The 13,626-nt window shown below is 49.5% G+C and overlaps 1 protein-coding gene across 2 annotated transcripts in view; it reads right to left on the bottom strand.

The window, feature by feature from the left end:
• The window catches only part of Pcca (propionyl-CoA carboxylase subunit alpha), a 310,079-nt gene that overhangs the window by 12,136 nt on the left and 284,317 nt on the right, over positions 1–13,626 (bottom strand). Inside the window, exons 23-24 of one of the 2 annotated variants that reach the window (XM_048341133.1) lie at positions 4,077–4,154; positions 1,629–1,703 (exon numbers count right to left, since the gene is read on the bottom strand). In XM_048341133.1, the coding sequence (XP_048197090.1) occupies positions 1,635–1,703; positions 4,077–4,154 (147 nt within the window). In that variant the 3' untranslated portion in view covers positions 1,629–1,634. Of the gene's footprint in view, positions 1–1,358; positions 1,704–4,076; positions 4,155–13,626 lie in introns of those variants that run through there. The other variant, XM_048341132.1, reaches the window with a different exon arrangement.

Here is a 13,626-nt window from a genome sequence, read left to right on the forward strand (position 1 = left end):
GAGAGAGAGAGAGAGAGAGAGAGAGAGAGGACACCTTGATAAGATTATACCTTCAAACCTTCCTATCTGAGCAGACGTGAGTGGACTGATGAGGAACGGGCGGGGTTGAATTCCGCTACATGGCATTCAGCGTGCTTGTGTCTGTGGGTGACAGTTTTGGGGGCTGCGAAGGCTGCGGGTGGGGTCAGCGGCAGCCTGCATGCTGGCCCGGGGCACCTGGAAAAACGGATCCCCCAGCTGGTTTCGGATGGCTCGGCATTTACAAGCTCAAGAAGAACTGGGTGTGCCCGGCAGCCCCCGCAGCGCCCCCGCGGGTCCCGAGCCGCGCGGCAGCCGTTCGCGACAGCCAGTGAAGATGACACCCGACTTTCCAGGAGGTCAAGCGTCCATGTGGCGGTGCTATGTTGGGCACTTTGTCTTGGTATACTTCCTTTGGATAGAAGGTCCTTTTCATTGTCACCGGGCAAAATCCTTGCCACCCACTTGCCGTAGACGCAGCTGAGCTCCGGGACGGCGTGAGGATGCTCCGGAGCCGCTCCGCGGCCGCCCCGCCCGTCACCGCCTCCTCAGGGCGCAGCCCTTGGGGGTGGGCCTTTCAGAGAAGAACCAACACGTTAGTAATTTGTTCCTCAGGCCCTGACAGAAGGCTGCACTTCCAAATACAAACAGCACTTAAAATAATGTTAGCAAGGCACGAAGTACCAATTACTACCCACCTCCATCTGATAATCTGTCAGCGCAGGCTCAAGTGTGCACGGCTCTGCTTCCAAGCAAGGAGCAAATGGATTCCGAGAATTGCCGAAGCAAATCAAAGTGCAGCTGCTGGTCCTCAGTAACCTCGCTCTCCATTGGAGCGCTCACTTACACTTCAACTTAATGGTAGACTGTGGTCGCTAACTGCATCTGGCACCAAAGTATGAGCAGTATTTTTAGCCTCTTTTTCTTAATTGGAAATGTGCTTCACACGACAGAGAAGAGCAAGGATGAGCATCAGCTGATGAACGCTGCCCCCTGGCAATGGGGGGGGGGGGCGCCCCGGCTCGGCCAGCAGGCCCCAGAGGGAGCCCTTCAGGGGTCAGCCACCCAGCGAGAGCCAGCGGACGTCCACACGTCGGGAAGGGGTTCCGACGCCCTTCACCTGAGCAAGGCCTGGACGCCCAGGCCCAGGAGCTCGCTCTCGATCGTGTACGGAGGAAGGCAACCAGGTGACGAGACTGCGAATGTTCATGTAATACGATTAGGAAGCCTAGAACTTAATATGTAAAGAATCAGTGAAAGATTAGTACTTATAGTCAACTGGCACAGCTTGTCGCCTATGTGTATATTGTCTTCATTCAAAAAAAAAGGGCAGACTAATATTTAGACAAATGCTTGGTTTTATTGATTGAATTTTGACACTAGGAAATCTCACAGCAGAAGTACAAATCGTATGTACAAGTATTTATATCAATGAAAATTTCCATTGGTGATTTTTTTTGGCAGAATGTTGATTTTGCTTCTTCTGAGGAATAAATATGCTGATGTAAAACCTGCTGTCCAGGAGTATTCCCGTAAAATGCCTGAATAAGTTGAGTGTGAGAGAATAACACAAATGGCTAATTAGGGTGGGTGGTGACTATAAGACTGTAAATCCTTCATTCCAGCTCCACGAGCAGATCTCCTTCTCCAACGGTGTCTCCAGTTTTACAGTGCACCAGCTTCACCTTGAATTGAAGAGATGGGGGCAGAGTGAGTACTGGCGATGCAGCAGGAGGGAGCAGCCCCCCTACTTCCTGCCAGGCTGCACACGGGCAGGCCTGGGAGCTGGGGCTCAGCCGGCTAAGCCGCTCTGCTCATCCAGAGAGACCTGGATGAAGGAAGGCCGTCTTCGCCTCTCCCTCTCTGTCTCTTCCTGTGAGCCCAAGGAAACTTCTCTGGGAATCTCAGCTCTGGTGTACTGGTGGACCCTGGCAGTGGACTCCCAGGGCCTGGCCAGTCGTAAAGCCTGACATGTCCATGCTGGTGACATCCGTATCCCCAGATCACCCACTCTGCTATGGGTTGAGTTGTAGAAAGGTTTGAGAATTGATAATACAGAATCGAACCAGGTAGGAATTAAAAGGAGAACCTGTGTAGCCTGCCCCCCTCTCTCCCTCTGAAGGGAAATAAGACATTCAGGAACCACGGTGGCTTTGTGGCTGCCCTACAGGGCGTGCAAGTCTAGACGTGGACCCGTGTCTTCTCACCCATTGGCTTCTCCTGAACATAACTACCTTCTGCTTGCCAAATGTGTGCTCAATTTAAAACAGGGAGTAGGGAAGGGGCTGGGGCACATCAGGAGGTGACCATCTGCCTTCTTAAAGGAGGGTGTTTGGTGTGAGAATGAGCACTGGGCTCTAACTAACTGGCAAACACCCCAAAAGCCAGCAACAGCTGGACTGGCGCACGTGCGTGTGTCCCTGGCCCTCCGTGGCACTGAACAGGCTCCAGTTGTTTTAGGAACAAGGTGAACTTATGCAACGGGCTCTTCAGAGGCCTCACTCAGCAGATGCGACCTGGGGTGAAGTTCTGCTGCTTTATGATCCTGGTGCCACTGGTGCTGACTTTTTACACGGTGGCCCAGCTCTAAGAGCAGAGGATGTGCGTGCACTGCAACCTGATTCTCTAAGAGGACAGTGACCCTCGCGGGAGCCTCGGCGGGGCCTGAGCTGCTGCGCTTCACTGGGTGACACTCAATGCCTGGGCGCAGGGGGGAGAGGAGATAGACAGGAGGGGCGACAGCTAGACAGAACTCATGGGCCCCCAGCAGCGACGCTCAGCTCCCGGCAGCTGGGGAGAGGGGGCAGAGCACACAGGACCCCCCGGCTTGGGCTTGGTGTCCCCCGCATCAGCACCTCAGCCTAGCCACAACTTGGCCAAATTCCCTCCATGGATGGACATGTTCTAACATAATCACTCCAGCTCCTGCTGTCCTGTGCCCAGGGGCCTCTGCTCTCTCTAGGGAGAACGCAGGCGGCCCCTGGCCTTCCTCTCGGAATCAGTTTCACTGCACTTCGGGGTGACAGACCACCAGATGGACGGACGCTGTGTTTCGGACACGAACTCAGTTGTAAACTAACATCTCTCTCTTCGCGCTGCCTCCAGGTATGGCCCCCGTGCGGGCCACTGGCAGCCTCGGCTGCTCCCCTCCTCCCGAGTCATCCTGCACGAGGCAGACAGGTCCAAACTCAGGTCCAAACAGCTTTTGGTGAAGGGCCATTTTCCTACTTATGGTCTCTATGGTCATAGGAAGACAGTGAAGTGACTGCTTTGCAAAGAAAGCCTGCGCTGTGTGCCAGTAGTTCACGCCTGTAATCCTAGCCACTCAGGCTGGGAACGGAGGATCATGGTTGAGGCCAGCCCAGGCGGCAAAGCCCATGAGACTCTCCTCTCCAAGTAACCACCAAAAAGCAGGGAGCAGAGCTGTGGCTCAACTGGCAGAGTGGAAGCCTAGCCTTGAGCAACGAAGCTCAGGAACAGCGACCAGGCCCTGAGTTCAATCCCTGGGATGAGAACGGGGGTGGGGGGGAGAGGGAGACAGACAGACAGACAGACACAGAGACAGAGAGAGACAGACAGAGACAGAGACAGAGAGGGACCTCCAAGAAGCTTCACTCGAAACATTTCAGCACTGACCTATTTTTCTCTGTTCTCCGAATCCCCAAGCTCCACATGTGTACATCTATGTAGACTCTTCATCTATGTAGACTGCTCTCTTTGTGGGGAAATTATCTTGAAGATTACATTACATTCTTGCAATCTGTGAAACTGACTCCTGCAGTGTCATCTAAGTATCAGATAACTAACTGTCTCCAAGACAGATGTAAACATTAAAAATTAAAGATCCCTTAATTTGAAAGACATTAAGGTGAAGAGCAGTTGTGCTTTGGCTACCTGAGCACGCTGGCAGATGAGCCGATGCAGTGGGGAGCGCTCCGGAGGGCACCGGTCCGCCCTGGAGCGAGGGCGGTGCCGACCCGGCCCCTGCATCCCCTCCTCCAGACCGAAGGCCCCGCTTCCATCACCAGGCCGTGGCAGGAAGGAACGTGGGGACATACCTTGCCAGTTTTCCCAGCTGTCATACTGTTCTGCATTTTCATGGCTTCAATCACACAAATTTCCTGACCTTCCGCTACCTGGAAAATGAATTAAAAATGGACTGAGCTTTTTAAAGCATTCTAATTTTGTGATAATACCTACAGAGAAGCCATTATAGGATACTTTGTCACATATGCTGAAATGTTCATCAAAACAGCCACAACCTCTAATGCTTCCCCATTCCAGCTGCACCCTCTGGGGACAGCGGAGAAAGGCGACTCCTCCTCGTCCTAAGTCCTCACGCATTAGGAAATGACCTCGATACTACAGGCTCAGTGTCGCTGCTGTGGGGCTGCCCTGCGGACCTGCATCCCACAGCGGGGCGGAAAACCAGAATGTTCCCACTCACCCGCCATGTCCACAATGGACACGCTTCTACAGTGGCCGGGACGGGGATAGGTGAGTGAACGCTGATGGACAAAGAGCTTCTTTCAGCAGGTGCTGGGGGCTCTCACATAAAATCCTAGCTATACAGGAAGCTAAGATCTGAGGATCACAGTTCAAAGCCAGCCCAGGCAGGAAAGTCCATGAGACGCTCATCTCCACTTAACCACCAGAAAACCAGAAGTGGAGCTGTGGCTCAAAGTGGTAGGTAGAGTGCTAGCCTTGAGCAAAAGAGCTCAGAGACAGCGCCCAGACCCTGAGATCAAACCCCATGACCAAGAAAAAGAAGTTTCTCACGAGGGTGCTAAAAATGTTCCAGGATGAGTTGTGATGGTTGCAGAACTCCTAGATTAAAACCGCTGGGCTCACCACTCAAAGGGGTGAATTACACAATGTGAGTAACAGCTCAGCCAAGCTCGTTTTTGAAGGCGTGTCTCCGATTCTATTCCTGGGGAGCTGGGAAGAGCGGCGTACTTAGTCAGCGCCCTGGGGACCACTGCCCTTCCTCTGCAGGTCGCATTCGCACTGCGCTTGGTCCTGCAAGGAGACCCGCGGGTGCTTCTAGCACCTGTGTCTTACCGTGAGGACAATCCAGGCAGAGCTGGGTACAAACCCACGGGGGTGAAAGTGGAGGCTCCATCCAGAAATCAGCTGGGACTAAAAGCCACTTTTTGGGTCCCGTTTTCTCTGGCCTTGCCGCGTGAGTACTGAGGAGCGCTCTGGCACGGGACCTGTGGCTCACTGGAGCGGTGCAGTGGGACTCCGGGGGTCTGGTGGGCCTGCTGGATGGGGCTGCAGGACAGTCACACTGCCGCGGCGCCTGTGCTGGCTACTACCCCACGAGTGCCGGGAGAGCGCTCCTTCCTGCAATCCCCAAATGATCCCCCAGTCCCCCCCGGCTCCCCGGGGGGCGCAAGCTGTCTCGCTGGCAGTGCCGCTTGCCTGCGCCCTGAGCGTTCTTTCCTCTGCTGTCCAGGTGGGGGGCTGCATTCTCCTGGCACAAGAATATAGGAAGGGAGGAGATGCCAAGGCGCCGGTGCTGGCACTGAGGAGAGAGACCGAGAGGGGCTCTGAACACAGTGCTCACTGCCGCTTTTTGATTCGCTTCACCTGGCATCTATGTGCTGCGCACAGTGACTCGCAAGGGCTGTTCTTCAAAACATGGAGGGCACGAGCTGCAGTGCCAAGATGACACGGGGGCCCAAGTCCAAGGTGTCAGAGCGGTGACTCCACACACAGCCATTCCAGGCGCTTGCTTTTTTCCTTCAAAGGTGATTGGTAGCCAAAAAAAAAGCCAGGAGAAGGACAGGTCTGCTGAAGTGCCCCTGCCACTCAGCTCCCGATCGCAAAGCCCCGTGGCTCCTGCCCCCGGCCTACCCCGCGCCATGAGCCTGTCCAGCAGCCAGAGCCAAATTACTTCAACCCACGGACAAGATACCCAGACAACAGGGCAGGATGGCACCCTGAGGAATGGATCATGGACCCGAAGCTCAACCGAGAACCACTGAAATTCTATCCAAACATTGGGGTCTGGGCTCTGGTCGCGATTCCCTCTACAGACAGACGGGTCCCCCGGGAGTACCTATGAGCTGGCCTCCCACCTGCCTCCCTGGCCTGTCTGCCTCTGTAGGCCTGTGAGCGCCCGGGGCTCTCTCTACCCCACTCTACCAGCCTGTCAGAGGTGGGCAGAGCCTTGTCCCTCTGCCAGCAGCTGGGCCCCGCACCGCCTCTCACCCCTCCTGGGGTGTGCTGGCTTATCACAACAGTCCACTACTTCCTTAAGTGAACCTGCAGATCAAAGCAAACCCTGGAGGTGCCCATGGCCATGCCCAGTGGGCAAAGGCCAACTCAACAGAGCCGGGCACAGCCAACATGAGAAAGCACAGCGGGCTGGGCCACATCGCCCCTCCAGGACCTGCAGGGGCCTGAGAGCCGTGAGAGCCGGATAATGAGCTTAGGGGGCTCTGCTGCTGCTCCTCACTGATGCTTCTCCCTGGCTGGCTCTGAGTGCTTGTAGCAAGGCGAGGTGCACTAGGGCCCCAAACCTCTGACTTAGCCTGAGACAATCAGAAGTACTAGTGTTCAAACAGTCTGTCTCTGATTGTGTGGCACTGGTAATTTGATGAAAGGGTGTCTTCCTGACTGGAAGAGAACCTGTCTTCTTCTGCCTGACCAGTAGTTTGTCCCAACGTGCAGAATTAGATCCTGGCCTTCCAACTGTCTTCTAGCCTCACTAGTGTCTGCTGATTTACATGCATTACATAGTGATACTCAGAACCAAAGTCATCCATTTCTCCTTCTCTTCACTTGGAGTAATTGGTTTTATAGGCTGTCTTCTCTCACTAGTGCACACGCGTGCACACACACATATTCATACATATACATAGGTAGTACATGTATATATGTATATGCATTTATTTATTTATTTATTTATTTATTTATTTATTTATTTATTTCAGTCTTGGAACCTGGGCGCTGTCCCTGAGCTTTTTTGCTCAAGACCATCACTCCACCAGTTGTGCCACACTTCCACTTCTGGCTTTTTGGTGGTTAGCTGGAGATAAGGGTCTCACAGACTTTCCTGCCCAGGCTGGCTTTGAACCACACTCCTCAGATCTCAGCCTCCTGAGTAGCTAGCATTACAAGTGCGGGCCGTCAGCACCCAACTTGGAGGTAGCTCTTAGAAACTATTCCTTATAAGATAGTGATAGATACATTTTGTACAGCATGACCTTTGTTCACACATGTATACACACTCAAAAATTAACCCAGAGTTGGGGACCAGTGGCTTACACTTATAATATTAGCTACTTGGGAGGCTGAGATTATGGTTCAAAACCAGGTGAGGCAGAAAGAGCTATGACACTTTTATCTCCAGTTAAGCAGCAAACAGCCAGATGTGGACATGGGACCCAAGCAGTATAGTGCCAACACTGAGCAGAGAGGCCACGCCAAAACCTGACAACCTGAGTTCAAGCCCCAATACCAACATACACACACACACACACACACACACACACACACACACACCAAACCGAAAAAATCCCCAGTCCAGTCAGGGATGCAGATAGAGCTACAGCGCACGCTGCATGTCATAGGATGTGGTGGCGAAACCACCTGTGCAGTCTCTGTGGCTGGAAGATGAGCTCCAGGGCCTGGGAGGCAGCAAGCCTGGGGCCGGTTCCCAGGAGAGGCATGCCAAGCGGGTCTCCCCACCCCACGTGGATATGCCTGGACAGCAGGGCCAGAGTGCCGGGCACTGACCCCACCACGGCAGCACCTTACGAGCACTGGGGGGGGGCTCAGGAAGCCAGGGCATCACCGGTCCCAGGCTCCTGAGCTTGCAGTCCCTGCCAGACAGCGCCCACGGCAGGGCTCGCTCCTGCAACATGTGTGTGCACACGTCTCCCTAACACTCTTGTGAATCATCTGATAAAGACTTAATGAATGTGACAGGATGTCTCCAATGTTAGGCTTAGGAACTGGTCACAAGCCTCGCAAGTCTTTCTGATGAGCCTAGTCAGTCTGATGTATTTCTGCACTCCCTGTGTAATTAGTGCAAAGTTTGGAGGCCTGAATCGTGTATCTTTCATCCAGCTTATTGCATCCTCTCCTCTGACATGGGGTCAAGGTTCACATTCGCATCTGATTATCAGAGCAGTGCTCATTAAGCGGGAGCCAGCCTTGTCCCTAAATGAGTAAGCTTGAGAGAGAACTCACCCCTTTTACTCAGCAGATTTTCACATGTTTGGGGGTCTGAATGTCACCCAGCATTGCTCTGTGCTGAAGAGTTTCAGACATCTCCAGCTGATGATTAATTGTGAGTGATGGGAAATAAAATCTAGTGAAGCCAGCTGCTTGCCATGGTCGGCAAAATGACTCTAATGGATAGAGGCTGCCAATTTTCCAGTTTTGCTGGCAAGTCTTCCAAGTGTAATTAAGGGAAGTTATAAATGATATGGAAATCTATCAAGTTCCATTTATTTACAGAGGACTTTTTCCCCAGAGACTTTTATCTTGAAGCTTATAGTATGCTTTGTTGTGCTAATGATTTAAGCCACATCTTGTTTCAGATTAAAGCCCCTGGTCCCCGTCTACCAAGTCCTCTTCACTCCTTCCTCAAAGATTAAAAAACACACAAGCTTCTCCTGCACACGCCCCTCCCGGAGCACAGCTGACAGGGACACAGTTGACAACACGAATCGCTCCAACTGTAAACTGCCACTGCCCCTAAGAATGCTCAGAGACAGAGCGGGGAAAGAGAAAGGAGGCTGGGGGGGGGGGGAGGAGGAGGGTGTCTCCATTAAGCATAAAAAAAGCCCCCAAAAGTAGAGACTTGAAAGCTGTGCTTGGGACTGGATACTCATCAGAAGGTGGGGTAGCCCGCTAATGTTATTTGATTTGGAATAAAAGCATGAAAATGATGGCAAAGGCCTAAAATTGGAGACGTAAAGGATGACTGCACCGTATTCCATTTCTCAATTTCATCCTTCAGAGCCACAAAATGGGGGTGATACAGTGACTGGATGAGATTTACAGTAACAGCTGTGGTCTTCCCACACAAGGGAGGCCCTTCTAATGGGCTGAGGTCTGTTTGCAACAGACGGGGAGGAACAAAACAAGGTTCCCTATTAAGAGTGTGGAGTCAGACTTCTGATCAAGAAAATCATTATGGGAGTTGGGTTTCCTTTAAGACAGCCCCTGCCCTCTTTTGTCATCCAAACCAGGGCCGTTTTAAAGGTACGATTGTTTAAATAGAGGCAGGAGGACACAAATGGCGTCGAGTTTGTTCCCCCCTCAGAAGCCCACTCACCAGCAACTATAAAGAATGCAGAGGAAACTGTGCCAGTGGCATATGGCTTTCTACTGTGCTAAACATTCATACAAAAGACAGGTTCATCAGTCATTGGAGTATCTGGATAAAAAATCAGCTCCTGATGGATGGTATTTTGAGCTTACCTGCTGCTAGTACATTACCAGAGAAACACGGGTTTCGAAACCCACAAGACATTAGAAACTGCAGACCATGAAACACAACACGTGCAGAAGCACATAATGTACGCCAGATTATACAAAATAATAAATAAGCGATTTAAACCCTCTGCCTAAAATTGGGCCCGCTGCAAGGAACCCTGGGTCACTTCTACGCAGGCCAATTAATGCGCAGCATCTGCTGTATAGAAGCAGGGCATGAAGCACTTCCGAATGATTTCGGCAATTAAAAGAAAACTGTTTCCTGCCTGTTCAGACAGCAACTGTTTCCCTGCAACAGTGAGCACCAAATCGCTGTGTGCAGCTGAAAAATTTAGTCCCCTTTTTGGGGGAGGGGAAGGAGGGAGGACAAATTTTTATGGAAAAAGGGAGCCTTCTTTTGTTGTCCTATGTTCTGTGCTCCTGCCAAGTGAGACAGAAGGCTCAGAAGCTTACCGGCCCGCTGCAGTCTCCCCTTCTGTTGCACTGGGCCCCCCGAAAACCAGGGATCAATGTCAACCCTGCTGATGGCACCACACAAGTGAAAAAACCTTCCATTCCACTTTTAGAGGTTGTGCCACTCAAAACACAGGTGCCCATGTGCCATGCATTTTAAGGTCCTGAGATCTGAAGAAGGCAGCTTGGGTTTGTTAAAAGGCAGGCTGGAATCTGATTATCCCAACTTCCTCTTTCTGAGCTGCAAAGATAGGCTGTTTCCTGGAGCAGACATGTACTCCTCCCAAAGGACCCCACAAGATTTCAGCATTTAAGCAAAAATGAAACCGTCATGAAATTACAAAGAGGAGAAGCAGCGGCCAGGAATGCCACCAGGCCCCTCTCCGGAGACGCGGGGGGCCTCCTGTGAGGACCCCATGCCCAGCAGAGGCCTGTGGCGGGGTCTGCCAGGTGCTGCCTTTGTCCCTCATCTGGGTCTCCCCGGGACGGAGCTGCTGTGGGAGCAGGGTGCTCGGGAAAGGAATAGATACTGTGGCCAGTGTGAAACAAGCTCAGTTTTCTTCAAAATAGAGAACAATATTACTACTTACTGCCCTTTAATCTAGCTCAAAACCAGACCCAAATCCTACAGTTACAAAGAAAGCTAGTTAAAATTTGGTATCTTTTGCAATATCTGCAAGAAGTCACGCTAGACTGCCTACTTTTGTGAAGCAAGCTGTTTTAAAAGACTCAACGAAATGATGGTTTCAATTCTTATATAAAGATATTTTCAGTCTTGGTAAGGTTGAGAATGACCATCTTCAAAAATAGTTAAAACAAAGATAACATGCTCTTTGATCTCACAATCATTCCTTGAAAATTAAAATAAACGCAAGCTGGCACAAGACTCTCCTACAACCCCTACAGCACTTAATGTACTGATCCACTGAAGTGTTTTTATAGTATTCTGACAATTATCACTAAGTTAAATTGTCAAAATTCCCTGTTATCCTACAAACCAAAACTGTCCCTGAAATGTAAATATAAATGTTAACTGAAAAAAAAATAGATTAAAGGGCCAAATTCAGAAGAATGATTACCTCTGAAGACAGGGCAAGTTAGACTGGGAAACAGCCACGTGGCAAATTCATGGTATATATACAATGTTTGACTGCTAAGTAAAATTCAAAACGAATGTGGGAAAGGCCAACAAAGACTACATGATGCCTGTGCAGTTATTCTCCGTGACTTTCTGAACATTTGTAGTGTAGTTCATGATGTAACAGTTTCTAAATGTTAGTGAATGTGTGAACCTTCTGTCTACATATGAGGGAACACAATGTGGGAACTGGGAACAAAACTGGCGTCCTGTGAAATCACCACTGCTAGACGGCATGTACATTTACTTACTGCCATCATTTTATGACTGTAAATCAAAGTACCCAGAAAGTGGAACCACCACCCAACAGACACACAGCAGCTCTGCCAAAGAAGGATGCGGTTACTGCTCGCAGGCTGCACGAGGCGCCCAAGTGCCATGTCGGAGGGGCACGTGAGTCTGTGCTCAGGCCCAGTCCACCCTGCTCTGGGGACACCCAAGAGCGAAGGACTTGTCAAAGTTGTCTTTCACAAAATGAAAAACATAAATAAAGGACTCTCACCAAGTTTATTTGCCACTTCCTTAAGATCTGCTGTAAGTTGAAATAGCTAAGCTCTGGAGTAGAAGGGGAGGTGTGTGTGTGTGTGTGTGTGTGTGTGTGTGTGTGTGTGTGTGTGTGTGTGTGTGTGTGTGTGTACAAGGCTCTACCAGGGACCTGCAATTCTCACAGTCTACTCACACATGTGCCTGAGGCTTTCCCCAAGGGAGTAGAAGCAACCGGGGAGGGGAAAAAAAGGATGAAACCTGGGTATTAACACTATTTCTACCCAGACTACAAGCATTACATTTACTGGTATGCTATATGGACACCATTTTTCCACAAAAGGCATTGTTCAAGACAGAAACAGTCTAAAACAGCTAATGGCCCCCTGATCAAGGCCAGTCTCAACACCAAGTGGGTCTGCATCTTGGCCCCCATAAACATAAGCATAAACATAAAGACAAAGGCTGTCTTGCTCATGAAAGCCAGATGAACAGTAAGAAACAGCAACAACAGGTACCTCCCAGTTATTTTACCCAGTGTCACACATTGCAGATCAAAAAGAAAACCATGTATCTTGATATAGAGCCTTCTTATGGGTTGTCTTATTTTCTGATACATTATATGAAAAATGTTATGAAACTCTAAGATGATCACATAACTTACACGTAAGTTGAGAGAATCATAAATAAATGTACCACGGAATATCTATTTAGCACGGCTCTATTTTATTGGTTTGGACTGTTGTTGTTTTCTGATATCAAAAAGCTAACAAAGCTGGGCAAGGGTGGCTCATACCTGTAATCCTAGCTACTGAGGAGGCTGAGATCACAGGATCCTGGTTTGAAGCCAGTCTGAGCCAGAAAATCTGTGAGACTCTTATCTCCAACTAACTACAAAAAAAAAAAAGAAAAAGAAAAAAGAAAAAAGCCAGAAGTGGAGCTGTGGCTCAAGTGGTACAGCACTAGCCTGAACAAAAACCTCAAGGACAGCACCCAGGCCTTGAGTTCAACTCCTAGGACTGGCACCCAAAAAAAAAGGGGGGGGGGGAGTGGTAACAAAACAAAAAAACAAATGCACTTAAAATTAAAATAGTTTTTATTTTATATTTCAAATTCAAAAATGAAAATCATGCATTGAAATTAGAGGCCTGAAGTTTACTGTTAACACATGACATAATGTATTATACCATTATTCTAAGAGGCATTTTTAAAAGTGTATTTAAAATATTTTCTGTTCAAGAATATCATAAAGACAAGATTTAAAAATTAAATTAAAATACTAAATTTGATTACAGAAGTATTCCCAGTTCATGATAGCATTACATGTATGGAAAAAACAGGTTATCTTTTGAATTGGACTATCCCTGAAAAAACATTTTCAGAAGGTATACAGAAAAGAGATAAAAGTGAATTTATCGATTTTTCTGAATTAAATTTGTGGTTTGTGAACTTTGTGTGTATGTATGTGTGGATGGGTATGTGTCTGTCTGTTTGTCTGTGTGCGGGTCCTGGGGTTTGAACTCAAGGCCTCGGTGCTGTCCATGAGCTTTTCCTGGGCCTTGGACTCAGGGCCTGAGCACTGTCCCTGGCTTCTTTTTGCTCAAGGCTAGCACTCTACCACTTGCGCCACAGCGCCCCTTCTGGCCTTTTCTATATATGTGGTGCTGAGGAATCAAACTCAGAGCTTCATGTATATGAGGCAAGCCATATTCTCAGACCCCTTTTTATATTTAATTAGTGATAAGAGTCTCAGGGGCTTTCCTGCCCAAGCTGGGACCCTCAGATCTCAGCCGCCTGAGTATGAGTAGCTAGGACTGCAGGCATAAGCCACGGGCACTGACTCATTCACGGTTTTTTAATAATCCACTCCTCCTCACAGTCTACCTGCACTTTACTGAATATTAACATTCCTTCCGTATACATTCAAAAATTATTATGTAGTCATGTGGCTGTTACATTTAGTATTAAATAGTTCATTACAGAAACGGAAAGGCATGAGAAACTTCTGCTGTGTGAGCCCTGAGTATTTGAAACCAGAAACTTCTGTACAGGACAGGACAGTGTCCCCAGTGACCGAC

Source organism: Perognathus longimembris, chromosome 3, assembly GCF_023159225.1.
Source record: "Perognathus longimembris pacificus isolate PPM17 chromosome 3, ASM2315922v1, whole genome shotgun sequence".
Lineage (NCBI taxonomy): Eukaryota > Metazoa > Chordata > Mammalia > Rodentia > Heteromyidae > Perognathus > Perognathus longimembris.